The sequence below is a fragment of the Leishmania mexicana genome, chromosome 16 (genome assembly GCF_000234665.1).
Source record: "Leishmania mexicana MHOM/GT/2001/U1103 complete genome, chromosome 16".
Taxonomy (NCBI): Eukaryota; Euglenozoa; class Kinetoplastea; order Trypanosomatida; family Trypanosomatidae; genus Leishmania; species Leishmania mexicana.
The window spans coordinates 304,250-331,091 of NC_018320.1; the positions used below are offsets into that span (position 1 = coordinate 304,250).

At 58.3% G+C, this 26,842-nt stretch overlaps 9 protein-coding genes and 1 pseudogene across 9 annotated transcripts, besides 1 other annotated feature; all 10 read right to left on the minus strand.

The window, feature by feature from the left end:
• Positions 1-400: 400 nt before the first annotated feature.
• On the minus strand, positions 401-2,806 carry LMXM_16_0840 (conserved hypothetical protein; the record flags this gene model as incomplete). The annotated part of the gene is made up of 1 exon (XM_003873721.1): positions 401-2,806. One exon carries the CDS (start codon positions 2,804-2,806, stop codon positions 401-403), a length of 2,406 nt encoding a protein of 801 aa, XP_003873770.1.
• A 983-nt stretch (positions 2,807-3,789) lies between these two features.
• LMXM_16_0850 (metallo-peptidase, Clan MP, Family M67) lies at positions 3,790-5,208 on the minus strand (the record flags this gene model as incomplete). The annotated part of the gene is made up of 1 exon (XM_003873722.1): positions 3,790-5,208. The coding sequence occupies one exon, from the start codon at positions 5,206-5,208 to the stop codon at positions 3,790-3,792; it is 1,419 nt and encodes a 472-aa protein (XP_003873771.1).
• A 993-nt stretch (positions 5,209-6,201) lies between these two features.
• On the minus strand, positions 6,202-7,161 carry LMXM_16_0860 (conserved hypothetical protein; the record flags this gene model as incomplete). Its single annotated transcript, XM_003873723.1, has 1 exon — positions 6,202-7,161. The coding sequence occupies one exon, from the start codon at positions 7,159-7,161 to the stop codon at positions 6,202-6,204; it is 960 nt and encodes a 319-aa protein (XP_003873772.1).
• A 1,115-nt stretch (positions 7,162-8,276) lies between these two features.
• Positions 8,277-10,331, minus strand: LMXM_16_0870 (putative protein kinase; the record flags this gene model as incomplete). Its single annotated transcript, XM_003873724.1, has 1 exon — positions 8,277-10,331. One exon carries the CDS (start codon positions 10,329-10,331, stop codon positions 8,277-8,279), a length of 2,055 nt encoding a protein of 684 aa, XP_003873773.1.
• A 1,059-nt stretch (positions 10,332-11,390) lies between these two features.
• LMXM_16_0880 lies at positions 11,391-12,145 on the minus strand (annotated as a pseudogene).
• Positions 11,391-12,145: a sequence feature.
• A 1,389-nt stretch (positions 12,146-13,534) lies between these two features.
• LMXM_16_0890 (conserved hypothetical protein) lies at positions 13,535-15,511 on the minus strand (the record flags this gene model as incomplete). The annotated part of the gene is made up of 1 exon (XM_003873725.1): positions 13,535-15,511. The coding sequence occupies one exon, from the start codon at positions 15,509-15,511 to the stop codon at positions 13,535-13,537; it is 1,977 nt and encodes a 658-aa protein (XP_003873774.1).
• A 1,106-nt stretch (positions 15,512-16,617) lies between these two features.
• On the minus strand, positions 16,618-17,514 carry LMXM_16_0895 (conserved hypothetical protein; the record flags this gene model as incomplete). Its single annotated transcript, XM_003873726.1, has 1 exon — positions 16,618-17,514. The coding sequence occupies one exon, from the start codon at positions 17,512-17,514 to the stop codon at positions 16,618-16,620; it is 897 nt and encodes a 298-aa protein (XP_003873775.1).
• Positions 17,515-18,488: 974 nt separating this feature from the next.
• LMXM_16_0900 (conserved hypothetical protein) lies at positions 18,489-23,459 on the minus strand (the record flags this gene model as incomplete). The annotated part of the gene is made up of 1 exon (XM_003873727.1): positions 18,489-23,459. One exon carries the CDS (start codon positions 23,457-23,459, stop codon positions 18,489-18,491), a length of 4,971 nt encoding a protein of 1,656 aa, XP_003873776.1.
• Positions 23,460-24,705: 1,246 nt separating this feature from the next.
• On the minus strand, positions 24,706-25,188 carry LMXM_16_0910 (putative flagellar calcium-binding protein; the record flags this gene model as incomplete). The annotated part of the gene is made up of 1 exon (XM_003873728.1): positions 24,706-25,188. One exon carries the CDS (start codon positions 25,186-25,188, stop codon positions 24,706-24,708), a length of 483 nt encoding a protein of 160 aa, XP_003873777.1.
• Positions 25,189-26,230: 1,042 nt separating this feature from the next.
• LMXM_16_0920 (putative flagellar calcium-binding protein) lies at positions 26,231-26,842 on the minus strand (the record flags this gene model as incomplete). The annotated part of the gene is made up of 1 exon (XM_003873729.1): positions 26,231-26,842. One exon carries the CDS (start codon positions 26,840-26,842, stop codon positions 26,231-26,233), a length of 612 nt encoding a protein of 203 aa, XP_003873778.1.

The following is a 26,842-nucleotide window of genomic DNA, read 5'->3' on the forward strand; positions in this document are numbered from 1 at the left end:
GCTTCCACACACACAGAGTTGAGGGGGCACTGGGCCCTGAGATACCGCGCACTGAGAGGGGTGGCCGGGGAAAGAGAAAAATACGTCATTCCGGGTGCAGCTAGCGCACGGGCGAGAAAGGTGCGTGACGCAAAAACAGTCGGTGTGCAAAGACGGACACCGGATCTCGTGTGCCGCGCTTCGGTCCTCTCCGCTCTCTCTGAGGGCAGGGCACGACACTGTGCATACGGACAGACACACACAACCATCCCTCTTGGCGGGGGCTCGGGACTCACTGAGGCACTGCATTATTTACTCGAAAGGAAAAGATAGAAAGTAAGAGGCATGTGGACACGGGCAGACACACGCACGCAGCATCGATCAACGAGGCTCACCCTTCCTCCCTCCCCGCCATCGCTGCCTACCCCTCGCTCTCCGAGACGTACTCGACGTACTCCTCCAGCGCGGCATCGGTGCTCTCCAATGCGAGAAAGCGCAGCAGTGTCCACTGATCCACAGACATCGTACGGGCAAACTCAGCAGCGGCGACGCTTGCGGGGACGGAGGATGTCGTCAACCCGTCTGCGTGCACCGCAGCTGTCATGTTCACGTACAGCTCCGCCCACGCCAAACCGCGCACCACAAGCAGGCGCTCCTCCGGACTCAGAGATATTCGCTCTGAAGTAGGGGTCCAGAAGCTGCTGTGAACTGCAGCACGAAGGACCGGAGACAGCCCCAGCACTCCCAAGGCGCATCCTTTGGTGATGTTCGGAAACGCCGACGCTGCGAACCTGGACCACCGCTCGCTGCCCCAGCGTCGCATCCATGCATCGATGCGGTAGGCAGCTTCGTCCTCAGACGCTGCATCCGCGCCTGGTCCCGCCACTGCCGGCGTTTGGGCAAACGCGCTCAGTAGCTCGTCGAGCCACGTGGCCCCCGGCGTGGCCTCTGGGTACTTACCCTCCGCGTTAGCGATGGGAGACAGTGGCAGGCAATAGGCACAATGAAGCGCGGTGAGCCAAGTTTTATACCCCGCCTCCTCGTCCGGATCGCTCGCCTCAGCGCCGTCGCACCGCTGTAACGGTGCGACACACCGCCGGTAGTAAGCCACGCGTGTTGTGGCGGAGGCCAACTGAGAAAGCGCTAGCCGCAGCCCGTGCGCAGCACGTATCAAGGAACCGTCGGCGTCGCCCAAATACGGAGGCAATACCGGAATGGTTCCCTGCTTACGACCCTCTGGTGCGGCTCCCAACTGTGGCGCAGGCAACAGCGAGGGTCGCAAGGTGAACCCGTACCACATGAGCAGCTCCACATCCGAGTAGGCACCGTAGTGCAGCATCACCTGCTCGGTGGGTAGGCATGTCGGCTGAACGAGCTGAAACTCGTATGTTTGGTAGTTGGCGAGCGGCACCGCGGCCTTCCCGACCCGCGCGGTGCGCAGCCCAGTGCGCCGCTGTTGTTTGCGCGGTGCGGCCGCAGCCATGAGCGGCGCAACGCTGCCGATCCTGTTGCGGCTGTTCTTCGCCAGCAACCGATTTGTGAAGCACTCTGGATCTTCGGGGTCATCTTCTTGCGGGTACATCGTCCCATTCGACTCCAAGGCGTAGTTGAAGTAGTCTACAAACGGCATCATCGCCCATGTCTCCTCAGGGAAGTAAAAGCCGCGACTCATCAGCGTGTTGAATGCCCACAGAAACTGACCGAGTGTGCACGCGTCCCCATGCCCACGGCGGTCACAGTCCTCTTGGCTGAAAGAAGGTGAAGACCGACAGCTGACAACCCCACCAGTTTGAGGCGCCGCTGCGCCATGTCCTTCCCCCTCCAACTCCCCTGCCACCTCGACCCCCCGTGGCAGACGCTGCAAGCAGCGCAGCGACGCGCAGCACTTGGCGTGCCGCTCCTGAATAGCCTGCTGCTCACGCGCCACACTCGCTTGAAAGCGACGCAGTGAGATGTAGGAGCGGAGCCAACCAGATGGCTTAGCGTACGCAGTGACACGACCAAGAAGTGGAGGTGGCGGTGACGCCGTTGTTGCATTCCCAGACAACACACTCGGCTCACGCGTCACGCACTCCGGCTCTGTGCCGTGTTGCACTAAGCAGGGCGGCAAGTCTTCCGGCACCGGGAAAAGCTCGAGTAGGTTGTCATACTGCGCCGGGAGTGCGTGAATCCACGTCCGCATCCACGCATTCTCGTGCGTGTAGTGCAGTGTAGGTGCCAGCCCCGCCTTATCCCCACACGAACACGCCTCCGTAACTGGGGCGGAGGCTTCCTCATCTGCAGCGCCGTCGTCTGCGCCACTCCTCCGGAGGCACGCGTGCTGAGACAAACGGCCGTAGAGGGCCGCCATGAGCAACACATAGCACACGATGGTCTCGGTGCTGTCGAGGGCCCCCGCCAGCTCCTCCACCTTGGCGGCAATGGACTCGCGCAGGCGTCGCGAGCGCACTCGCATCTCAAACTCGCACTCGGACCAGACACGCGAGGCGAACGGGATGACATGCAGAGCGTCGGTAGCCACGCATGGCCCCGCAGTCCCGTTATCGCCTTCTCTACCATCGTTTGTAGAAGCCGTTGCCACTTGACCCTCGAGCTGGTCAAGCGCGACCTCCGCCATTGCCAAGTTAAACCGTGCCTTTCGTGCCGTGATCATGGATCGAAAGGGAAAGCGAGCCAATATGGCACCCGCTCCAAGTTTCTCCTTGAGCACCACACCCATACCCCCGCCCATCGACGGCAGCGCACGGACCTGCAGCGCGGAGTGGATGACGGCCCCTTCTGCCTCCAGCAACCGCTGCAGTTTCGAGGCCGTGCTCCCGCCGCTCATGGTGTCCAAGTGTGATGACCCACCGGCGACGATCCCGAGACCCCAGATTGGCAAACACACGAAACGGAAAGCGGCGCAGAGACACACCACCACGCACCTCCACGTGGCTCCTGCGAGACAGAGCGGGGGAGAGAGAGACGCCGGCAGAGCACAATCAGTAGAACGGTGTCTGTGTCTGTGTCTGTGTGTGTACACGTGCGGCAGAGACAGGCGGGTCGGAGGAGAGGTGCGTGGAGGTGAACGACGGTGACAAATCGAGCCAGGAAGATGGCACGGAAGAGAGAGGATGGAGTATGTGCAGTGGGGGAGGAGGAGGAGGAGAGGGGGGGCTGCACACGGAGAAGCGCGAGGACAGCGGTCGCTGAGTGGAAATAGTGTGGTGTTGGACGAAGCACCACGTTCACCGCCGAACGAATTGGGAGAAGGAGAGGGAGAGCATAGGAACTGAATGCGCTGGACGGTACTCAGACGCAGCCGGCGCGCCTCAGCCTTCATCCTCCTCAGCGGTTCATGTAGAAACAGTGGATGTACCGCATGGCTGTCTGAGCCTGTGCGGTGCGTGACACTGTCACTGTCTGTGTTTCTCCTTTCTGCCGTTGATACACTCACAGGCGAAGATGATAGAGACGGATGCAATGTAGGGAGCGCACCCTCCTGTGGTGTACACCTCTTCGAACTCGTCGATGTCAACGACGTTGCACGCAACAGAACGAGCAGCGAAGCATGCAAATAACAGACGGAGAGTGGGATGGGATGGGAACACACGAGGCGGCGGGTGTCGAGAGGGCTGAAGGAGAGACGTCATCGTCTAAAGGAGAGAGAGAGCAGCGCAAAGGAAAATAGAGAGAACAACGCCGCTGAGAGTGATGCAATCAACAAAGCCCACACACACACGCTCGCATGTGCCAACTCGATCCCGCAGGATGCCAACCATACTTCTTCCGCGCGTGAAACACACCATCACGACCCCACACGCCGCCCTCTCACGCCTCCTCCTCCTCCACTCGGCCATCGCGCCCGGACGTGAACAAAGACGAGAAGGACGCCTCTTTTCGCGTGTTGCGAGCGGCCCCTGGTGATGTGCAGCTGTGTCCCTTGTCTGTTGTGGCAGGTCCTGCAGCTGCAGCAACGACACGCATTGCAGCAAGCAGCTCTGCGTGCACAGGATTCGAAGCGCCGATCAACGAGAAGGATTCCGCTCTGACTCGAAGTGCCTCGCCTGTAATGGCGAGAAGTCGTTGCTCCATTTCTGTCGCATCGTCGGCGTCTGCACTGGCATCGCCGCCGCTGCGCGTCTGGGCGCCTCCAGCGACTTTGCCTGACTGATAAAGCAGCGGCGTGCTGCCCACGCTGCCTCTACGAGAAAAGCCATCACATGCCAAAGGGAACCGCTCACGCGTGCACATGTCCTGCGCCCGTGCCCCCAGGGCGGACACCACCTTGGCGAGCTCGGCAGAGCAGCAGTGGCAAATCCTTGTCGACAGCGCGAACGGAAAGGTGAGGGAGAGCGAGAGGGGCCAGAAATGTCGCTGCAGCAGCTCCCACAGTGGCGCATCGCGCGCGCTCTGCACTATCCGTACGGGTAGCTCGTAGTATCGGTGCGCATGCATCCCAAACTCCTTCAAGCGGTTGGACGGCGGCAGGCCGTACTCGTCAGACATAGTAGAGGCGGTGGCGTTGGCGGAAGACGCGGCAGGGTTGGCTTCATCAACAGCGCTGTGAGAAGCACTCCGAGAACGCTGGTCTTGAAAGTCCCCCTCAGGATACGTGCGGAACGCCTTCATGGAGAACTGGCCAGTCTGTAGCGTTTTAACTGGATCAATCACCAGCGCCACCCAGGGATCCTGCATCTGCTGACTGCCCTCCTGCGTCGTCACATCGATCCCGGAGAGAAAGCAGGAGTAGCCGGGGTGGGAGTGGTACCACCCAAGACACCCTGGTTCTGCCTTGCCGAGGCGGCGGTGGTATTCAAGGTAGTTGGCCATGTAAATCTGTGAAGCTTCCGTCATGCTGCACTCCACCTCCGACGCAGCGACAGGCAAGCTGAAGCTGTCGGTCAAGATGAGCTCGCGGTGGCTAAAATGCCCAATCAAGAGCCCCATCACCTCGAACCAGTTGAAGCGGCCCTGCGACACGTCAGGGCAGCCACGCGTGCCGTGAAGAAACATCTTCACTGTGGCCACCAGCGACACTGAGACAGACTCGAAGAAGAGCGAGTCGAAGCGCCATGGCTTCTGTCGTCGTGCAGTTTCCATGTGAGCAAAGTCGGGTGTCCAATACGCATCCGACACGATAGGAACGCTGCTGCACAGTTTGTGCTGTGGTCCGGAGACAGGCGTGCTCAGGTTCCACTGGCTCTGAGCAGGCAACCGCTGCGCCGGGCTAGCCACGCTTGCCGACATGAGTGTGTAGGCGCTCGCGGAGAGCGGCAATGCCACTCGCCTGTGGTCGAGTGCGTGGAAAGAGGGAAGGGGTGGAGTAGGAATGGACAAGACAAAACATAAAGCACACGAGACAGAGTACAGCGTGTGCCTCTCGTGTGTGCCCCCCCCCGTGCGTGTGAGACCACCTCTAGAAGGCCGCAGCGAGAGATGAGGGGAGGAAGGTGAAAAGCGGCAAAGCATGGCAAGCGAACCCGCCTAATGCAGCGGGCTTGGCGCCGTCACCTACGCGCGCACGGCTGAAGTGCCGAGCAACAGCAGTGGGGTCCGCCTTTTTACCGCACGCGCCCACATACACAAGCATCTGAGGAGAGCGGCTACGGGGAGAAAGGTGGGACGGTAAGGGAGCCAGAGGACGGGTGGAGCAGTGGCGGAGGCCGGCATCGGAGCGCGTGCCCTCGTGAACTGTCCGCCAGAGCCCTCGGCCAAAGCAAAAGAAAAGCGCGTTAGGCCCCTCCCCTGTCCTCTTTGCGCTGCCCCGCAACGAACTCGCCAGACACGCCCGCCCGCTTCCTTCGCAGTGCAGCTCGAGAGAGGCGCCTCCGCTGCTGAGAGTAGAGATAGATCGGAACTTCCACCCGACTCTCTTTCCTGCGCTCTTGACTTGCCACGCGGGCAAGACGATGCAGTGGGCACGTTTTCCGGCGCCCCTTGCGTGCGCGACCCATGGCTGTGTCCGTGTGTGTGTGTGTGTGTGTGTGTGTGTGTGTGTGTGTGTTCATCATCATTATGCGTTGGATGTGCCGTGTCGAGTTAAGCGCTCACAAAAAAAAATATGCAAAATACGAACTTCCTCATGCGTGTCCTGATGCAGTAGTGTCCGCGCACCGCCCCCCTCACAGACACACGTGTCAGCACACACGTTTCACATGTGTTGGGTCCCTCTGTGGCGGGTGCGAAGAGGCCCGCAGCCCCAGACACAGGCAGCTGAGCTGCCCTGCAAAGGCGCGCTCCTTACTGCTGCGCCAGCATCAGCACTTGCTCCTTGGTCAGGCATGTCTGCTGGACACCGTGCAGCCGCACCCCGAATCGGCGTGGACCTTGGTAGCGCTTCACAGACCCGCTGCTACCCGAGGACCCGGCCGTGGTGGCCATGTCCTCAGCAACGACCGACAAGGACTGGATGCCCCCGCTCGAGTGAAAGAACAGTGGCGAGCGAAACTGAACCGTGCTCTCCACTCGCGTCACGGTACAGGGAAGCGACGACGGCAACCCTCTCGCCTTGCCTTGGTGCGTCCAAGACGCAGCGTTGGATGTATCGCCATTGGGGGAGGGGCCACTGCTAAAGTTGCAACTTGCCAGTGTCACCGTCTTCAAAAAGTGCTCGGTCGAAGAGCCCTGCGGTGGCGGCTGCACGCGTGCAAGCAGGGTGACGCGAATAACGCTGTGCTTGTGATGCGGGTTGGACGTCGTGGCGGCCGCGGTGGCCGCGCCCTTGTCATCCATGTCCTCCTCCTCCACGAAGGCGACGTCGCTCACCATGGCATGAAAGTCATTCTTCGCGAACGCATTCGTGGTGGGCGCAGAAGCCGCGGAAGAGCTCGTCGACAGGGCAGCCGACGGCGCCTGGGCAACCTTGAGCTCCTCCCCAGGACGCAGCTCCATAAAAAACGGCGTATTAATCACAGGCATTGTCCGAGGTATTGGGCAGCTGTCTACGTAGGTGAGGCGGTGAGGTGAAGTGCGCGGCGACGGCTGCGCTTTCGTGTGCTTCACGTCAAAATACCCCGAGCAATATGTGCACCACCCACGCCCACACACATACACGCACGCAGGAGGCCCGCACAAAGCGGAGGAAAAAAAAAGAGAAGGAATGCAAAAGGGAAAGAGTTGGATGCGCAATACTCTGTGGGGAGGGAAAGGCAGGGCACAACCTGGAGCGACGTAGTCGAGCACTTTGCTGTGCAACGGCATCTTTCGCGCCGCTTTGTACCCATGCCATGCCTTCAACCCCGCCACGGGGTCGTGTCAGGCACTGCAACAACGACGACACTCTGCGCAGACGCACCAGTGTCGTCGCCGCTCGCCCGCCTTCGCACCCACCCACCCCCTCTTCATCCGCGCCTCACGCGTAAGAGGGAGAGCGACCAGCATGAAGAGCTCAAACGCGGGGCGAAACGAGAAAATTGCAGTGCTGCCGGTTTCGCAGTGCAAACCTTCCCAGCGCCTCACATGGAAGCCCCTGCAACCCCACAAGGCGCTCGCTACAGCGTGTGTGTGTGTGTGTGTGTGAGGGTGTGTGTGTGTGGGTGGGTGGGGGTGTATCCAGCGTCTCACTCGTACGCGCAAGTCCGAGGCTGGGAAGCAACACCAAAACGAAGGGGGAGGGGGTGGAGAGCGGAGAAGGACACTGGACAACACGAGAAAAACGGAAGGAGTGCGCAAACAGCGCACGACAGGGGCGGTACGAAAGAACCAACGAAGACAACGACCAACGAAGAAAAAGGGGGATGGGAAAGCTATGCAAGGCAGACACACCGTGACAGCGGAGACAACACTGCCCTTCCCACTCCACCGCGCACCTCCAAACCCCTCCCCGCACTGACCGCATCGGATGAGAGGAGATGCGGGAAGAAGGAGGGGAGGGAGGGACGGGGCGTGAGGGAGGTCACTGTCGCACCATGCGCAAAGACGCGAGAGGGAGGGGGAAGAGTGAGCCCACCAAAAGAAACGATTGGGACCAAACAGAGAGAGACACCGTCGTGCGTCACGAGAAGAACGAAGAGGAAGACGGCAAAACCCCCCACCTTTGGCGGCCCACGACCCAAAGGACTGACCGAGAGGTCGACACGCACACACGCGCACACACCTGAGGGCGATGACATGTAGCCCTCAAAACCCCTGCGCAGAATACACACACACACAGAGACGAAAAAAGAAAACCATCTGCGGATGTGTGTGGGAGAGAGAGTGCGCATCTGTACGTCCCATGTAAAGTGCGCAACGTGACGCACGATGTGCGCGGGCTCAGCATTCATACTCTCACCCGACCGTACGCGCAAAGATCCACCGGTCGAACCGCTGGAAGACTAAAATTCGAGCAGGTAGTCCGTCATGATCTCCGTCAGACGACGCCCCACCACTTCCGCCGTGGGCCGCTTCAGTGGATTGTAAGAGAGTAAGTCCACAACAAGCTGCGCAAGATCGATGGAGTACCCCTTGCGTGTGACGTTTGCTCGCACACACTCCCCCAAGGTAATACCGCAGTTCCCGCTGCCGGCGTTCACGGACGGCACATTGGAGCGGCCGTCGTTCAGGGCGCTGGAGTAGGACTCCATCGCGCGAAGGTCCTCCTCTGTGGCCCAGCAGTCCGCGTTGAGCAGGTCGAGGTTTTGGGTGTTGGGGTTCAGGATCATCGGAAAGTCTGGAAGCACGGTGAGGACGTAAAGAAACACACCCAGGCTCCACATATCCGACGACGGCATGAGCCTCTCTACCTTCAGCGTCTCTGGGGCCATGTACGCGGTGGTTCCCACGGACGACTGCACCGCTTCTTGGTACCCACCCAGCACCTCGCGACTGGCGTCCAAGTCCGTCAGAACAATCTGCTGTTTGTTGTTGTAAAACATGGCGTTCTCCATCTTCAGGTCACCGTGGACGATCGGCGGGTTGCGCTCGTGCAGAAAGGCAAGGGCGAGAGAAAGCTGGAGTGCAATGGAGCAGATGAAGCTCTCGTCAAAGCGGTCACCGCGGAAGTTGCGGATCATTGCCCCCACGTCGCCTTCTTGATAATAGGGCATGCAGATGCACACCGTGCGTCGATCCGGCTTCAGCTGCACGGCTAGGTACTCGACGAGGTGAGGATGCTTCATCACCGTCATGAAGCGGACGGACTTCTGGTACTCATCCAGGGCCTTCGCCTCGCTGCTAAAACGCATCGACTTCAGCACCACCTTTTGCAGTCGACTCTCGTGAGAGAGATGCTCGCTGACGAAGCGGTACGCCGCACTCGATGGGCCAGCCTCCGCGACCTCCTCCGTTGTTGGCTGCACCACCTCCATCAGGTCTACAACGCCCTGCGCGCCCTCACCCAGCCGGCGCGGCGAGGCCAGATTCTGCATGAGCCCCGAATCACCGCACAGCATGCCGAGCGACTCATCGTCCGTGAAGACCCCGTACTCGACCCCGGAGCCTTTCTTGTGTGTGCTCATGTGCTCTCGCAGCTCCTGCTTGAGCAGCACAAACCCGCAGTGCCTGCACTGCATGGCGGAAGCGCGGTGAATAGACTGAATGCTGGAGAGTGAAACGTAGCTGGCAAACCGCTCCGACCGGTCGTGCCACACGATCTGCGCGTTGTCGTCGGAGTAGCCCAGCACCGTACCGTAGGACGTGTAGCCAGTGGCGGTGCTAGTGTCCGCGAGCTCAGGTGCAGCGCTAACGACGGCCGCAGCTGCGGTGGGTAGGATTGGCTTGAACACCACCGCAATAAAGCGGTTCTTTTTCTCCGCCAATACAAACCGGGGTTGCTGGCCCTTGCCAAAGAAGACAAGCCGCCGCCCCGAGATTGGGTTCACCGGCTCAGCAAGCAGCGGCATCGGCCAGCCGATCTCACGCGGGGAGGGCCGGGGCACGACGGACGGCGGTGACAGGGAGCTGTGGGGACGCCCAGGGGAGTGGGGAGTGAAGATATAGTCGACAAGTTGCCGAGCGCCGAGGGCCTCGGGCGGCAGCGGTCTCTCGTAAGTATCGGAGTGCCGGTGTGAAAAAGGGGACGATGAGAGCTCACCTGAACCGAGGCTTGGCGTGACGGAGGAGAAGCCCAAGGGAAAGGTGGAGGTGTGAACCCTTAACGATGAGCCGTACTTTGGGAGAGTCTCTGACTGCAGAGGAGTGCCCTCATTACGCTGCTGCGTCGCGGCAGATTGTGAAGCGGGTTGGCTCACCGGCGCCGGCGCGAACGGAGGAGGCGTCTGCGCGTTAAGTTGGTACGGACTCTGTACCGCTGAAACGTCTGTGCACGCGTTCAGGATCTCTGACCGCCAGCCGTACGCGGCATTTTCGCCATTCTCCCTAGACGACGCCAACTCGTTGCGCTCGCTGGGCCGCTGGTAGGACTCGCCGTGGTCGCCCGTAGAAGACGACATGGGCCACAATCATCGAAGAAAGAGCCAAGGACCGGAACTCGCTGCCTTTTTCTGCGTCGGTGTGAGTGCGCTGTCTTCTGGCAACAACAAGGAAAACAAAAAAAAGGAGAGGTGGGAGAGAGAGACGACGCCGACCGGAGGGGGGAAGGGGGAAGGGGGATAAAAACAGAAAAGAGAACCACCAAACAAAGGAGGACGGGTGTAGTGAGGCGAGACAACGAATAAACGAGGAGCGCGAAAAAGAGGAGGATGGCACACACACACACACAGGCTGTACAGCCGCCGCGAAACACACACACAAAAAAAAGGAAAACCGCGAGTACACAACGAAGGGCCCACCCCACCCCCAACACGATCTGGTGGGATGCGGAGAGGATTCGAGAGAAAGCAGCCACGGAAACAGGTAAGAAAAAAGGGGGCGGGGGGAGAGCGAGAGAGACCGTTGGTCACGATGCGAGGAACACCTGTGGTGATATTGGGCGCCGAGACAGGGTGCGGAAAAGATAACAGCAGCTATCGCACAGCGAAAAATGTTTGAGAGAGACAGAGAGAAGAGGCGTGCAGACAGAAGAGGCGAGAAAGTCGTCTGCGCACGCAAGCGGCACAAGAGATAGAATCACAGAGGGCACGGAGTGAAAGCGCGCAGCTCCGGCGTTCGTATGGGGGTGCACACACAACGTGTGTTTCTGCGTCTGCGTGTATTAATACTTCCTTTACCTTCGCCAGCGTGTGTGAGAAAGAGAGAGAAAGAGAGAAGAGGCGGGAGAGCGAGGTACACCCGAGGCCATGTGTGCGAGTCGTGCCGCTTACACCGAGAGAGCCATACCGGCAGGAGCAGAGCGCGTCTCTTCATACAAGCGCATCGGTACGCCTATACGCCTGTGCCTGTGTGCACGGACGAGAGTGCGGAGCCACCCGTACCTCCAGTTACATGTCACACCTCACCGTGCCGCCAGTTGCGCTCCTTCGCGCTTGGTGTGCAGGATCACGGCTCGCCTCGTCTGTGGGGTTCTCGCCAGATTTTATGCAACGGGCCGTGGATTAGGTATGGATGGCGAGTCACGGAGTGACGTGCCGCCGCGTTGGCTGCATGGCTGTGTGAAGATCGCCTGTGAGGACAGCAGCGATGGCAGAGGCGCCATCCAAATGACGGGGAGCCGCAGCTCCAGCAGAGAAGACAATAAAAAGAAAAGGCGCCTCACATGCGCCGCGCACCGCGCGGTGCTCTGCTGAACCTACACACTGTCGGTGGGGCCGTGCCCCCATCGCGTGCCCGTGGTGACACCCCGTCTTCCTGCTGTCCTGCGAGCCCGCGCTCTCTTTGTACCATCTCACCGTCTCATGCTTCTGCTCGCCGTTAAACACATCAGGACCACGGGGCCCATCGTCCGCTCGTCCCGGCAGCGGGCGCTGGCGGTTTCCACCGATCTGCTGAGAGTCCCTCCGAGGGAGATGCTGTGGCCCGGGCCCTCGAGGCGACGGACGCACTCCTCCGGCACCTGCACCCCCTCCCACATTTGCCTGATGACTGCATCATTCGCAATGAAATTCTCGATATGCGTGAGGCATCCGCCGTTTTCCTGGTCCTCGGTGTCCATGAGATGCCACCGGTAGCCGGCGTCATCCGTCTGAAGCCCTGCAAACGTGAGGCGGCGCGAGGCTTGACCGTGCATGAGCAGGCTCATGCACGGCTGCTTTTCCAGGCCCAGCCCATCGCAACTCAACGGAAGCTGGGCCCCCTCTGCGCCATCAAGACCACACCCGCACAAGGAATACGCCCCTCTGACATACTTCCTATCGCGTGCGAGAGGCATGCAGCGGAGACGGACCAATGGGATGTGGTGCTGATGGACTTGTGCGTATCTGTGTGTTAATTATTTCCGAGGGGGGGCGGATGCACGCTCACTCGCTGGCCGAGGAAGGAGAGCAGGAGAGTTAGTCGGCAGCATTCGCTCTTCAAGTCATGCCATCATCACACCATGTGTGTCGTGCGGTTCTTCTGCTTTTAGTTTTTTTCTCGCCTTTGTTGCTTCCCCCGTCTTCTACGCTGTGGATCGACACGCTCACTACTGGTGGGATCCACGACAGCTGCACATCCCTGCAGTGCTCACGTGCATGCGCTTGTATGGATGTGCGTGAGTGTACTAGCACGCCAAACACCCCCGTGAAGCGCGTGGTGTGTGGTGTTCGCACTCGTGTTTTGCACGCGATAGGACAATGAAACAGTTGTGTGCTTGTGCGAAAGACGATAAGCGTTGCAGAGGCACGACACGAAGCGCGGTGGAAAGGAAAAACCGGGAGGAGCAGAAAAGTAGAAAAACTGAAGAGAAGTCATGATAGCAGATAACCGGAGACGTGCGCGCGTGTGTGCGTGTTCGTGTGTGGCCAATGCGCATTCGCGTGGCCACCAGCAACGCCTCCATGCCCACCCTCATCCCAAGAGCTGGGCCGAAGAAGAAGCGCCGTCACACGCACGTGTCGAGCTGAAGCATATGCTGTGTCCACACGCGCGCTGGTGAGCTGGCGTGCTACCCGGGAGCGCTAGAATACGACAAGCGAACGGCGCACAGAGTAGATCCTAACGCTGGCGCACACAAATAGAATGACCGCAAACCAAAAACCACAGCGTACTTCTTTCTTGCACCCGCTCTGTGGTCTCCCCCCCCCCTTCCCCTTCCGCTTCTGCGAGAGCCTTGTTTGGGTCCCGCCCCTTTTGTTGTTTGTACGCTGTTGTTGTCCTGTCTTACTTTCCCGTGGCGGCGGCGGTGGTGGCGGTGGGAGATTAGATCCGCGTTATTCGATTACCCAACCAGAGAAAAACCCGAAACACACAAAAGTAAAAAAAAGGAGAAACCAAGGAAAGACGCCACTCCGGCAACACGCGTCCTTCCAAGAGGGAGAGAGGGAGCGGGAGGGGGAGGAGGAAAGAGCAAGGTCAAGGGCAAAAGCCGAAGTCGCCATCTCTTCGTCCGTTTGCGCTCCTCTTTCCCACCCGGTATTGTGAAGAGCATGTTCAGATGGGATTGGGGGGCAGAGGCATGTTCATCAAAACGCTCACGGCAGTCTCAAGCACGGCCACCATCACCACCACAGATAACGCCATCACGTTCGATTACGCCTCGACGCACGTGTGTCGCGACCCAAGTACGGAGGAAGGAAACTAGAGAGATGTACGCGGTACACTGCAAGCGACTTAGTCACTGTTACCCTGCGTCGTCGTCGCCGTACAGATCCTGCCTCGTCAGGTGATAAGCCTTCTTGCGCTTCGTATTGTGCACCGGCTTTCTCTTCGCCCGCATTTCCTCGGCGATGATTTTCTTCCGCAGCACCGCTTTGCTCACGCCCGCAGCCTTATCGCCCTTCTCCGCCACAATAGCCGCCTCGCGTGCCTTGACCTTCGCCTTGAGTGCTGCGTGGCGGTCCTGCTTCTTCATTTCACGCCGCGCCTGGAGCTCGCTACGAACCTTTTCACGCGTGCCATCCACCTCCTTCAGCTCCCGTTCGATGCGCCGACGCTGAGCCGTGTGCGTCAGCGGTTGGAAGGACTCAGGATCCGCCGACTGTCGCATGATGAGCTCTGCCTCGGAGAACATTGGACGCACCTCATGCGCCACACCGCGGGCCACGGCATACTTTCGGCAGAAAAACGCAATCTCCTGCATCACGGTGCGAGCCTCAGCAGCCGCCTGCTCCGCGGCCAACGCCTCAATAGCCTCCGGCGAAGCTGTGGTGCCTCCGTTCCCGTTCCGCTTGCTAGCGCGCTTCTGAGTCCCCGTTGCCTTGGCCGTCATCGCCTGCGCTAGCTGCTCTGCCCTGCGCTGCGCGTACACTCCGCCGGCCAGCGGGGGGAAAAAGCTATCCAGCACTCGCTTCTCCACGTAGTTGCCTTGGCTCATGGCGTAGAGGGGGATGCCGGCGGACATGGCGAGGAAGAGGTTGGTGCCCAGCTCTGCTCTGACAAGCTCGTCAAACGCCACATCGCAGATGTGCATTGTCAGGCCGACGCTCGTGCTAGACGGGAAGATCTGACGCTGCAGGATGTAGAAGATTTCGCCCACTACGCTTGCGGTTGCCGTGGCGGTGCCGATGCACTTGTGCAAAACGGCCTGAGGGACACCGGCGGCTGTCTTCCACAGCGCGCTAAGAGCGGCGATGTCATCATCCGGCTCCGCCACACTGGCCTCGCCGTCGCGGCTGCGCTTAGAGGTCTTCATGCTCCTCTCGGTTGGCGAGCCCAGCGCACCGGCGCCGTCGCCCTCTCGCTTCGCGGGAGAAGCACCGGCTGAAGGAGCCGCCCCATCGCCGTCATGCACATCCTTCACAAACTTCACGTACGCGAACACCATACGACGCACGAGGGCCAGGTACTTGTCCATGCGGTACCGGTCAATAGTGGGCCACTCGCGCGCCAGCACCCGGAAGAGACAGCCGTAAAAGAGCACCTTGCAGCGCGTCGTCTGCGGGGCATGAAGAAGGTCCGCGATCTTCTGCGCGCAGGCGAGTTGTACGAGCGGCTTGTCAGAGTGCCACAGGCAGTAGTGGATGCCGCGGCATAGTTTCAGTAGCACAAGCTCCAGATCACACCACGCCTCCATCCAAGTCTGATAGCGCTCGCGGTGCACGTTCTCGCCTTGATAAACGTGCACCGGCTTCGGCCCGACGTTCAGACCAGCTTCCGCATCGTCATCATTGTCCGCTGTGGAGTCGCCTGCAGGCCTGTCGTAGCGGCCATAGAGCTCCTTGTCACGCCGCTCCTGCGCCTGCCGATGACGGAGCTCGCGCATGGCCACGCGCCGGCGGTCCTCGCGCTCCTGTTCGGCCACCTTCTCCCGGAACTGCTGCAGCGCGAGCGGAAGGTTCTCATAGCGGTACGGGTTCGGGGTTTTCGGATGCGCCTTGAAGTAGCCCCGCACCTCTGCAATCTCAGCCTCGTAAGTTTTCTCCATCTCCGCCATGGCCTCGGTGAGTCGCTCCAGATAGTGCGGCACCTCGGCCAGAACGGCATCACGCACCGCCACCTCGTTGTGAGCCAGACGCTTGCACAGAATCTCCACCTGCACCATCTCCGCCTCGATGTCGATGACGCCCCCCGGCAGTGAGTCCGGAAGGACATCGGGATCTGGGTAGTTGATCGGCAGCTGCGCCTCACGCTTGCGCAGATCCTTCTTCTTGATCTTCATTCCTTTGAGTGGCGGCGCTCGTGCAGGTGGGATAAGCTGCGGACAGCCAGCGAAGAGAAAGGCGGTGACTGCGCACGTGAGATGTCCATACGCGATCAGAGACGAGGCAACAAAGGGAAGAGGGCACGTTCGGTGCGTTGCCGATGGGTGGAAGAGGCGATGGTGTGGTGACGTTAGAGAGAGAGAAAGCGAGCGAGCGAGAGAGAGAGGGAGGGAGGGAGAAAAGAGAGGAAAACGAATTTGTATGTATGTGCGGGGGGTGGAGGAAGAGGAGGGGGGCGGTATTGCTGTGCATTCTTCTTCTTTAGGGTGGGGAGGCGGTCGCTCACCGGTCGAAGGCACAACGAGCACTACCACAGAGGTGGCCATCTTGTTTCACAAAGCAAAAAAAAGTTTTCGGTTTTCCTTCTGTTCGGACTCTAAGGCTGCGGTGCGAGCTGATGGCTTCAGCGCCGGGGAGGAGAAACGGATAAGCGTCTCTCGCGCTCCTCCCTCGCCCGCTCCGCGCCGGTGGGAAGAATGAAAAGGGAGAAGCAATGAACAGCGTCCCTGTGAAAAACACCGAGGAGCACCTGTTGCCCTCGACCCAGCGCATCCCTGCATCCAAACGCACAACACACCGCTTACCTTCTGAGGGAAGGGGAGGAGGGGGGGGCGATGGGTGTTGGCCCCCCCCCTCGGGGTAAAACCGCCGTCATGTGTGCGAATGAGCACCGAGACAAGCGAGCCATACAAAACAAAAACGAAAAACGCCTGCCAGCTGAAGCGCCACAGCGGCAGTAAAGAAAAAGGATAGGGGGAAAACACACACACACAGAAAACAGGACGAGGGAGAGATAAGCAGCTGTACATTGGGAGGGTCTTCGTATGTGTGACCACACTCTCGTTGCTCCATTTATATGAACACATCGCGTCTTTCCCGTAGTAGTGACCCCTTCGCTAGACGTCACACTAGGCAGTGGTGTCTCTGCTCTTCGGAATCACCGTCGAGGAGGAAGAGAATGACGATAGAGTGACACACGCACACACGCACACGCCAGGAGTGACCAGAGACCGATGATAAAAATGAGAAAAACTGAACAAGAGGAGGAGAGGATCGGGGGCTTCTACAAGGTTTCCAGCCGCGGTGATAGAGGTAAAAAAGGTTGGGTTGTGCCAGGGCAGGCCGACGCTTGCGGCTTCGCCATCGTGGGCAAGGAAGCGTTCATGCTGTTCTCCTTATCCCATGGCCCTGAAGCCTGCGACACGGTGCCGGCCTCCAGCTGTTTGATACGTGCCTCTGCCCTATGCAACGCGCGCAGCAGCTCGCTGTCGCGCACATACAATGGCGCAGGGGCGGACGCTGTGTTTTGGATCTCTGAAGTCGGGTGCCCTCGAAGACCTCCGCTACGCCCGGAGGAGCAGTGCTTCTTCGTCTTGATCCGCCTCCGGTCAGCGCGCAACGAATGGGCTTCATTGGCCGTGGCGCAAACGAGTTCCGACAGCGATAATTGTGGTCGAGCCCACGCACCGCAGCCCAGGCGCTCGTCGCCTTGTCCACGTCCAGAGCGTGCAGCTGTCACATCAACGTGAGGGAGCAGCACCCAGCACGACGGCTTTGCCAGCGCAATCTCCACCCGCTCTTCCTGCTCCTCGCACCGTAGCCTCCAGCGGGTAATCTGCTCCTCGGAAAGCAGCTGTGACAATTGTGTGCTCCATGACAACCGCCGGCATCCACCGCTACGTTGCTCGCTGAGGCGCCGCGGCCCCACCGATCTGGCGGAGAAGAGGTGTCGATGTCCAGACGGTGCTGAGGACTTCTTACTCTTCTGGCAGGCCGACGGCGCCAGTGCACTAATGAAGGGGGAGGTGGTGTCATCCGCCGCCCGTTGCACACAGCACGAGGAGCCGACGGCTACAATGAAAGGGTACCGGCGCGGCGCCGCCGCAGGGATCACGTCACCCCTGCGATGACCTGCAGCCCGGAAGAGCGGCAATGATTCTGCAAGCATCTCCTCCGACATGAGTGCGCATGCGATCCCACGCCGCTGCGATGACGTACCTGGTTACGGAGGCTAAAGTGCACTGTGAAACAGAAAGACACAAAAGAAAGAGAGAGCGGCGACAGCGCGCAGTGTGGAAAGCAGTGAAATGAATCGTCCTCTTGAAACATGAAGTCTGCCTGAGCTCCGTGCAGCACTTCTGTCTTGTGCTCGGAGGCGTGGGTGCGTGGGTGCGTGTGTGCGACTCTCCTGCACCGCTAGTGCTCTTGTAGTGCCTTAGCAGTAGCGGCTAGCCACGCTGGTGGAAAGAGAGCAAGCAGAAGGCAGTCCAGCTGCTCATTCCACAACGCTGGGTGATCTAAGACTGCAGCTTCACAATACCGGTAGTGGTCCCCACCACCACCACTTCTCTACTCGGGGTATGCCCTTACGTTTTCCGTTTCGTTACTTTCTTGCTGTTTTCAGGTATGCGGTGTCTCCGCTTGTGATGGCGGACAGAAAAGCAGTCAGGGAGCGCAGGTGAGCCATCGTCCCGCAAAGCAGTGCTCGCGCGAGGCCGACAAGTGAACACGTGTAGACCGAGAGACACTGTAGCGCGCAAACGACACACAGAGCTGAGTGGAAGAAAAAGTAAAACTGTACATGGCACAAGATGAGGAAAAAGAAAAGAAGTGCGCGCCTTCTGGGAGAAGTAGAGACGCAAGGGAAAACATACCCATATAGGGGCACACGACCGCGCTGTGTAGATGCAGCTGTACAAAACACAAACACACGCGCGCACAAGCACATGCACCCTATACGTACGAAAGGAAACGAAGAAAACGGCAGTCACAGCCCTTACGCCTCGAAGTGGTGGTCAGTGGGAAAAGGTCTCAAATCGAGGGAGAAATTCTTCCTTCTTCACTGAAAGTACAGCCGCGTCCCCGTGCCAACCACAGGGGCAGCTGCGATTAGCGCCACACACGTAAAAGATCTCTAGTGTACATACGCCAGGATCACTGAGAGGCGTACTCCTCCTCCATAATGGCTATCGCGTCGATAGAGTCGTCAAACCCGTAGCCGTTCCCTTCGGGCTGGAGATCCTGCTCGGACGCCCAGGTGGCAAACCCGTTGAAGAGCAGCTTTCCCTCTTCGCGGCACTGCCGGTTGACATGCTCAAACACCTCCACGGGATTTTCGACATGTGCGCCCCATCGACAGAGAAGCTGACGTCCCGTTCGGAACTGAGCCAGCGACACCTCCTTCTTCATTGGGGCCGCCTCCAGCGTGATTTGATATGGTTGCATGGATGCTTCATAGAGGGCAACCGCAGCGCTCCGAGTGTGTGGCGCTGCTGTGGCGCCGTCCCCAACCACCGCCGCTTCTGCGGAATCATCCGCCGGTTTGTTCGTCCTGGCCCCAACAGACTCTCCGTTTGGCCTGCACTCATCTCGGTCAGCTGTGCCACACTGCTGCTGCTTCTGCACGACGTGGAGGGTTTCCGGGTGAACATGGCCACCGCACGTCAGCACATCAAACATGAAGTAGACCTGGAGGTACCGATACAGGTATTCCAGGAAGGCATTGAGTTCCCAAGGCATGAGCACCTGCTCCTCCGTGTGCTGAGTGAGATACACTACATTCTGACGTTCCCCCGCCACGCCCTTGGTCGCTCTGAAAGCGCGCAGTAGCGCTGGGGTAAAGTCTGCGCGGAAGGACTGCAGCTGAGCCATGTCCATGAGCCCGCGCGCGATGTCGGACATGGTCAGGTACCCACGTCGGTGGTGGTCCATGCACATAAAGAGCTCGCGACGCCGCTGACGACGCTGCAGCGACGGGCCGAAGGGCAGCAAGATGCGAAGGCGCTCCCAGTAGGACAGTTTTGCATTTACATCGTAGTCGCCCAGCGCGCCGGCAATGGCGTCTTCGGCGGTGAACGTCTCGCGGAGGTCCTGGCCCCCGATGCCGTCCAGGTATGACTTGCGGGCACGAAAGGCGATGAGGTGCGAGCGGCCCACGAGGAGAGCTGCAATGGAGTGTGCACAACGTCGGTAGGTCCCCTCCACCACGACGCCTGTTGTCTCCATATCATTCCACAAGTCGGCCGTCACACTGGATAGCATGCTCAACAGCTCTACGGGCACGGTGGTCAAAGGAAGGAGGCGGAGAAGACTCTCCGACAGCAGCTCTGTCATCTCTGCTGGATTCGCTGCTGGGGCGCCGGGGCTTCTGTGCTCACTGCCCTCGGAAGACACGGCGCCCGAAGAAGCCTCTAGCAGCGTGAGGGTGTAGTTCAGGCTGACGTACGCTGAGACAAAGTGGTGCACGTACTGCAAGAGGAAACGGAAATCACCGCGGTGTACCTTGCGTGACTCGGGGCATGTGGGATGAAGCACCGCGTTACATCCGCACTCACAGCTTTCCAACCACAGCGGCACGGCCGAAGAAAGGGAACATGCTTGCGCCTCTCCGCCGTCCCCAGGTGGTGTTGCCTCAGTTGTTGGTTTTCCGTCCGTGCCGAAGACGCGGGTAGTTATTTCGTCAACGCTCCAGCGACGCTCCAGCACGGAAGAGGTGGTTTCGACCGGAAGGTACCCGTCTTCGTCCTCGGAAACCTCGACTGGGTACGACTCTGACAAGCCTTCGCGATGCTGCTTTACGCGGAGAATTTCCCGCATCGCAGACTTCCGCTCGCGGCGGTGCTCTGCTGACATCGTGAAGGGGATCCGCTGCGCGTACGACTCTACCCACCAGTCGTACAAGGACTCTAGTGCATAATGCTCCGCACGATGGGAGCTGTACCAGAGTAACACGTTTTGCAGCGAGATGCACCCCTGGTATGTGGTGTCGACGTGATGGGACTGCAGCCATAGGTGCGCCTCTTCAATGGTGGGAATGGCCGAAACACCTCCTTTCGTAAAGCGGCCAAAGCACGCCAGTAGGCCCCGGAAGTCTTGCTCGGAGAGGAGCACCTCCACAGGCCCATCCTGAGCGACACCCCTCGCCTCAGAGGTGGCTTGCAGGGTCGATTTGTACGCTGTTTCCACCAACAAGTATCCCAGGACAAACTGCAAGAAGGAGCTGAAGTCGCGGCGGGCGATTCCCAGGTCGCCCCTGTCGCAGTTGCAGCGACCACTTTGGCTTGCGATGAACTGAAGCGCGCGCGCGCCCACCGCAGCCACGTGGTCCTCATCTAGGTGAAGCCGTTGAAAGAAGGGCATGTACTGCTCATAAAATGCATGGAGAAAGACCGCCTGCCTACCCCTTTCAATTTCCACCGGTCCACTGGGTTGTGCTTCCTGGTCGGTCAACTGAGCAAAGACTCGATAACAGCCGGCGAGACTGCGCAGTGGCATCGCGCGGCTGAGGGCCAGGAGCTCGCTCTCGCCGTCCCACGTCGGGTAGTCAGCGTCACTGTCGTCCTTTGCGGCTGACAACGCAGCGCCGAGGTCATCATCGTACCGCGTGTGGGTCTTCCAGTACCTGAAGCAGTGCTGACGCGTGTAGTTGAACACCATAACAAAAAGAATGTGGCGCACCCTAGCTGTCTGCGTCCTGACCTGAGCATTGTCCTCTTCGACTTCGCCGTCGCACCCGTGCCAGTCGCCCGTCGAGTGCGACACACTCTGGAAAGAGTGGAAGGCGCTCTCAATGGTAAATGTGGGGTTCACCGCCTGAGTAATGAGCACATCCGCCGCACTGGTCGCCGGGAGCAAAAGGGCCTGTGCGTTGTTCAGCAACACCTCCGCCGGGCACTCCAGGTACTGGCAAATCGCCGCCACAGCGCGGACAAAATGAGACTGAGTTACGTCGGTGGTCATCGGCGGCCGCGTCACGCTGAACTGAACACCGTCGAAGCAGACGTCAGAATTCAGCGACTTTTCCGCCCCTGACGCGGTATCCTCAAGCCCACGCTGCGCAGCGGCGACGCAGAAAAGCGTGTGCACAGCAAACTCCATGTCCGCCGGGTCCTCCGTTGGCGAGAGACAATCAAGTGACTCGGAACGTAACCGATTTAGCCACCTCGTCAGCGCCGCCGACTCGACATCGTCACTAGCAGAAAGAGCGGACCAGTGACGAGGGTCAAGAGAGGCATACCGCACTGCCATCGCAGCCACCCGGGCGCTGTGATTGGTGTACTGAGGCAGCTCCGCCGCTGCCTCCAGCGCCTTAGTGGCCAACAGTGGACTGCATGCAGAAAAATCGTCTTGATCGAGGGCGGAGACCTCGCGGAGGAAGGACGCCGTGAAGCCGCGCTGCCGCTTCTCCTCATCCATGCCAATCGCACGACGGAGCTCATCGATAGAGCGCAGGAATGGGGATACGTGGCGCCCCCGCACTAGGTTTTCCAGCACCATCGCGCAAAGTGCATCGAAGCTGACACCTTTCACGCCATCCTCAGTGTCATTATCGGCAACCGAGTCGAAAAGCTGACGCATAACATCCAGAACCAATCCCTGTGTCACCGGGCCACACCCCGCGGCAGCACCCAGGAGAGGATTGAGGTCGACGTCATGTCTCGCCTGTGCTGCGACTAATGCAGCGCGGAAGGTGTCAAAGTCAATACGCCTTGGCAAACCTAACCCGTCGTCCAACCCCTCCACCTCCGCCCCTTTCAGCTGGTGGAAGAGGACGTCTCGATACAAATCGTGGAGTGTCAGGTAATCCCTCAAGTACTGGCACAGCTGGCCAGTAGTCGCAATAGTGCCGTCAGCTCCAGCAGCGCGGTCAAACGCCTTGAGGGACAAAATCCGGTGCACGGTCCGATTCGGCAGAGAGTCCCATATCTCCAACAGATGCCAGCAAAGATCCTCGGCATCCTCGGCCGTCAGCACCTCTCGACCGCGGCGCCACCTCGCGACCTGCTCCTCCACCTCCCTTTCCAGACCTTCCGCTTTCGCCAGTAGCTGCTTGTAGGTTTCAGAGATATGAGTGGGCGGCTCCAGTTTCGCCAGCTCGGACTTGACCTCACTCAGATGAAGCAGTCGCGCGCGCCACTCCTGTTGTACGTTGCTCTTGTGCTGTACTGGTACGGAGAGCGGCAGCGGGGCGACGCCGTATGAAGCAAAGTCCTCTTCCTGACCGCAGAAAGAGAGCGCACACTCCATCGCAGCCCACTCCGCGAACACCAGAAGTGGGACGCTCGAAGCTGCAGAGGCGTTGTCACAGCTGCGCAGAGGATTACTGCTCTGCTGCCCCATCATCGACATCACTCGCTTTTCGTACTCTTTCGCTAAAGCGATGAACCGTGGCGCTAGAGAGTCACCGCCTGTGCTCGCTGCGCTCGACCTTGCATCATTTTGGGCACATGCTAGGACGGAGGGCATTTCAGAGCAGAGCTGCTTCATAACGGGTGCCCCGAGCGTGGACGTGGTGATTTGAACTGCCGATCCCTCCCTCCACACTTTCTCCAGCGCATCTTGGGACACCATCGTTCCCTCTGCACTTTGTTGGAGCAACGCACCATGCTCCGAAGACCGCGTAAGCGCCTTCATTAACGACTTTGTTTCTTTAGGGAGTGCTTTTTGCTCCTGCAGTATCGCCAGCACATGGTAGAACTCGCAACACGCCATCATCCACACTCGGTAGTCCCACCGAGCGATGAAACCCCCGTCTCGGACGGCACTGAACACCTCTGTTGCGGCATGGCGAGCATGCTCTGCGGGCACGGCGGACAGCAACCGCCGAAAGAGGACTGCGTTGTACGGATGTAGCGTGCCCTTTCCCTCACCATGGAATAAGGGATGCTTCAAGAGAGGCGTCCGTTCGACTAGAAGTGAATCGCACCCGAAAAGGCACCCGTCTCCCAAGAGGAGTTCCTGGGACGCCTCCCGCGCTGTGCTGCTCGCGCACGACGCAAAAACACTCGATCTTTCACGAACACCGTCCGGCTCCAATACCCCGTACAACTTCGGGTCCAGACCCCAGCGTTGTTGGAGGTCGATGTACACATCACGAAACGAAAGGGTGGAGGAGGTGCACCCCATCGCTGAAAATAGCAAGGATGAGAAGAAAATGGGGGGCTTTTGCGTTCGCCCTGCGTCGTGCAGCGAGAGTTATAACTCCGATGTCCCTGTGCGTGCGCGTGTGCCCGTCAATAGAAAAAAGGAAAGGGATGTTTGACCACACCTTCAAATGCCCGACGAAGGAGATAACGGGTGCGGACGGTGGAAGTGCTCGTTCAGTCAGCCAGGGTAGCACCGTGACACATGCGTCTTCCCTCCGCCAATGAGTCAGCATGGTGTACCCACAAGGGAGCACAAGAAACAAAGGATTGACAGTATATTTTCGATGGACGAAGGGAGACCGAGAAAAGCATATCGCATTCCACAAAAAAATAGTCGCAGAACATACTTGATTTGTTGTTGCGCTTCCGCGGCAGTGAAGCTATGTTGATGCATGAGTGTACCTGCGTGACCCTCTGCATCTCAGGTCCCGCAGCTGTACCTCTGAAGAATCCCGAAGTGCTTTTCGATGCATGAAGAAGAGCGACAGAACACCATACGAAATGCAAAACTCAGATCCAGGGTTCTCACATTTGCCTATGAGAAGTCTCTCGTAGTTGTACTTTTATTTTTGTTGTTTTGCAGAGGCTCAGGTATTCAACGCCGAACAGAAGAAAGAGAAATAAAACCACATTAAGTGGAGAAGGAAAACATCAAAAAAAAACGAAAAGATCGTACATACAATCCCTAGATTAGTGAGTGCAAGATCACGGACTCGCTCTGCAGTGACGACGCGCATCGCCTGACTTGGCGAAAAGCTTTCATCCACATTTCGGCAAGCAAATCATGGAAAAGAAAAAAAGATCGAAGTCACCCAAGGAAAGGAAGTATGTGCACACCTCTTAAACCTTTCGCTTCAGTTGTCACCCAGGAATGCCACGATGAAACTGGGTCGCAACACACCAACGCACACCACAAAGGCACCAGAAAAAGGGAGCACAAAAAAAAGACCACAAAGGACAGAGAACAATGAAAGGCGCGCAGTGCAACATACTTCTTTGCAGGGTTGACACGAGATATGGCCTCCACTCGTTCGCAGACTCCACTTGCAACACGAGAATACGTTATGATTTTTAAGTACTGCATTGGGGGGCGAGAGGAAAATACGCAAGGGAAGAAGTCGATGTTTCGCTCAGGTTGTAAAAGGGGAAAGCTACGGAAAATAGATTAAAAGACAAGTTCGTTTCATCGCGGTCCACAGTTATGAGTTTGCAGAGTGTAAAGAAGTCTACTTCTTCCCCTCGTACAGATAATCCTCAGCATCAAGCTTGCGGGCAGTCGCCCACGAAGCGAACTCGTTAAAGGACACCTGGCCGGAGCCGTTGTCGTCGATTTGCTTGAAGACTGTGTCTGGATCCTCAATGACAAGGCCCCACTCACCGATCTTCGGCACGGCGGCCTTGAGCTCCTTCGCGTCCACCAGCATGTTGCCGGAGGTGTCGATCTCGTCAAACATAACGGTGAGCTTGAAGTAGTCGTATATGTAGCACAGCATCAGCCGAAACTCAAGAAATTCGACAAACTCGTCGTCGCCCTGGCAGTCGCCGGCGGTGTTCGCCATGCTCTTTGCCTTGTTGAAGGCACGCTTCACAATGTCGTGCAGGCGCGTCGTGAACTTGACCAGGTGTATCTCATTCACGCAGCCAGCATACGCAACTTCCATTGAGAACTTCCCAGCATCGTTCTGAGAGAACTTCTTGGACAATCCCATCTGGCGTTCCTTGTCCTCAGCGGTCTTCGTGAGCGGAATAGCTGCAGGAATCGCATCCCTAGAATTTTCGCGATTTTAATATTTTTCATGTCGCACGTTACCAAAGATGATGTAGGAGACTTGGAAGTATACTCGGTTTTTTTTTCGAATGAAGCCAGAGAAGTGAGCGCGGAGTTAAGTCCGTGGCTTCTTTCCTATTTTAGACGGAAAGAGGGGCGAAAATGTCAAACACAAGAGCAAGTGATTGAGTGAGGCGACTAGAAGAGAAACTGATGTATCGCAAGATTGTCCACGCCCAACCGAATCTTTCAGAAAGGAATCGGCGAAAAAAAATATGAACTCTCTTCCTTCACGCCGAACGGGAGTGGATAAAATGGGGAAATAGTCGGTTTGCCTTTTTCCAGGTATCTCCAAAATAATTTCCAGATTCTAAACTACATATGAAGCAATGAGGCTCTACACGCTGGGGGTGCATGTTGCACTGGGAAAAGGTGCGGGAAAAGGAATTAAAAAGCGCGAGCACCTCAACCCCATATCAAGCCACTAACGTCAGCACTGTAAATCAGCTTAGACCAAGAGAAAAAAGGATCCTTTTTCTTATCTTTTCATATAGTGGATACAGTCAAGGCATGCCTTCTCTTGCGTTGCGACTCAGGGTCAAGCACGCATGTAACCTTTCGCCCCTTCTGCTATTTCATCCTTTTGTCTTTAGAAACCACTCTAAAGCGCAGTGATTCTGAATGAGAAAAGGGAAACAAAACAAAACTCCAGAATCGATTTCAAAGAAAGAAAGGAAAAGAGCCGCAATACATTGGGAAACGCACCAGAAGCAGTGCAAAGAAAATCTCGGAGAAGCTTACATGTAAAAACAACAAAGCGGCGTCAATGAGACAACCAAGTTGTAGACGCATAGGCGCTTCACGTCGATACCATCCCACTTCTCGGCAGTCTCAGAGCCTGCTTTATCTTTTGCTTCTGATTTCGTTTGCGTGCGCGTGTGTGTGTGCGTGTGTTCAAGAGCACACGACAGCAGTAACAGGTGCTACTCAGAGTCGTTAGCCTCCTCGTCAGCATCAAGCTTGCGGGCAGTCGCCCACGAAGCGAACTCGTTAAAGGACACCTGGCCGGAGCCGTTGTCGTCGATTTGCTTGAAGACTGTGTCTGGATCCTCAATGACAAGGCCCCACTCACCGATCTTCGGCACGGCGGCCTTGAGCTCCTTCGCGTCCACCAGCATGTTGCCGGAGGTGTCGATCTCGTCAAACATAACGGTGAGCTTGAAGTAGTCGTATATGTAGCACAGCATCAGCCGAAACTCAAGAAATTCGACAAACTCGTCGTCGCCCTGGCAGTCGCCGGCGGTGTTCGCCATGCTCTTTGCCTTGTTGAAGGCACGCTTCACAATGTCGTGCAGGCGCGTCGTGAACTCATCGAGCTGGAGGATACGTACACAGCCTTGATAGACTTCCTCCATCGTGAGCTTTTCCGTGTCGTTCTGGGAAAACTTCTTGAAAAGATCGCTGCGGCGTTCCTTGTCCTCAGGCGTCCTCTGGCGAGGCAGGTTCTGACAAATTTTCTCCCACGCAACCTTGCGCTCAGCGGCGGTCTTGCCCTCGCCGGACTTGCCGGCAGCCTTGGTAGCGTTACAGCCCAT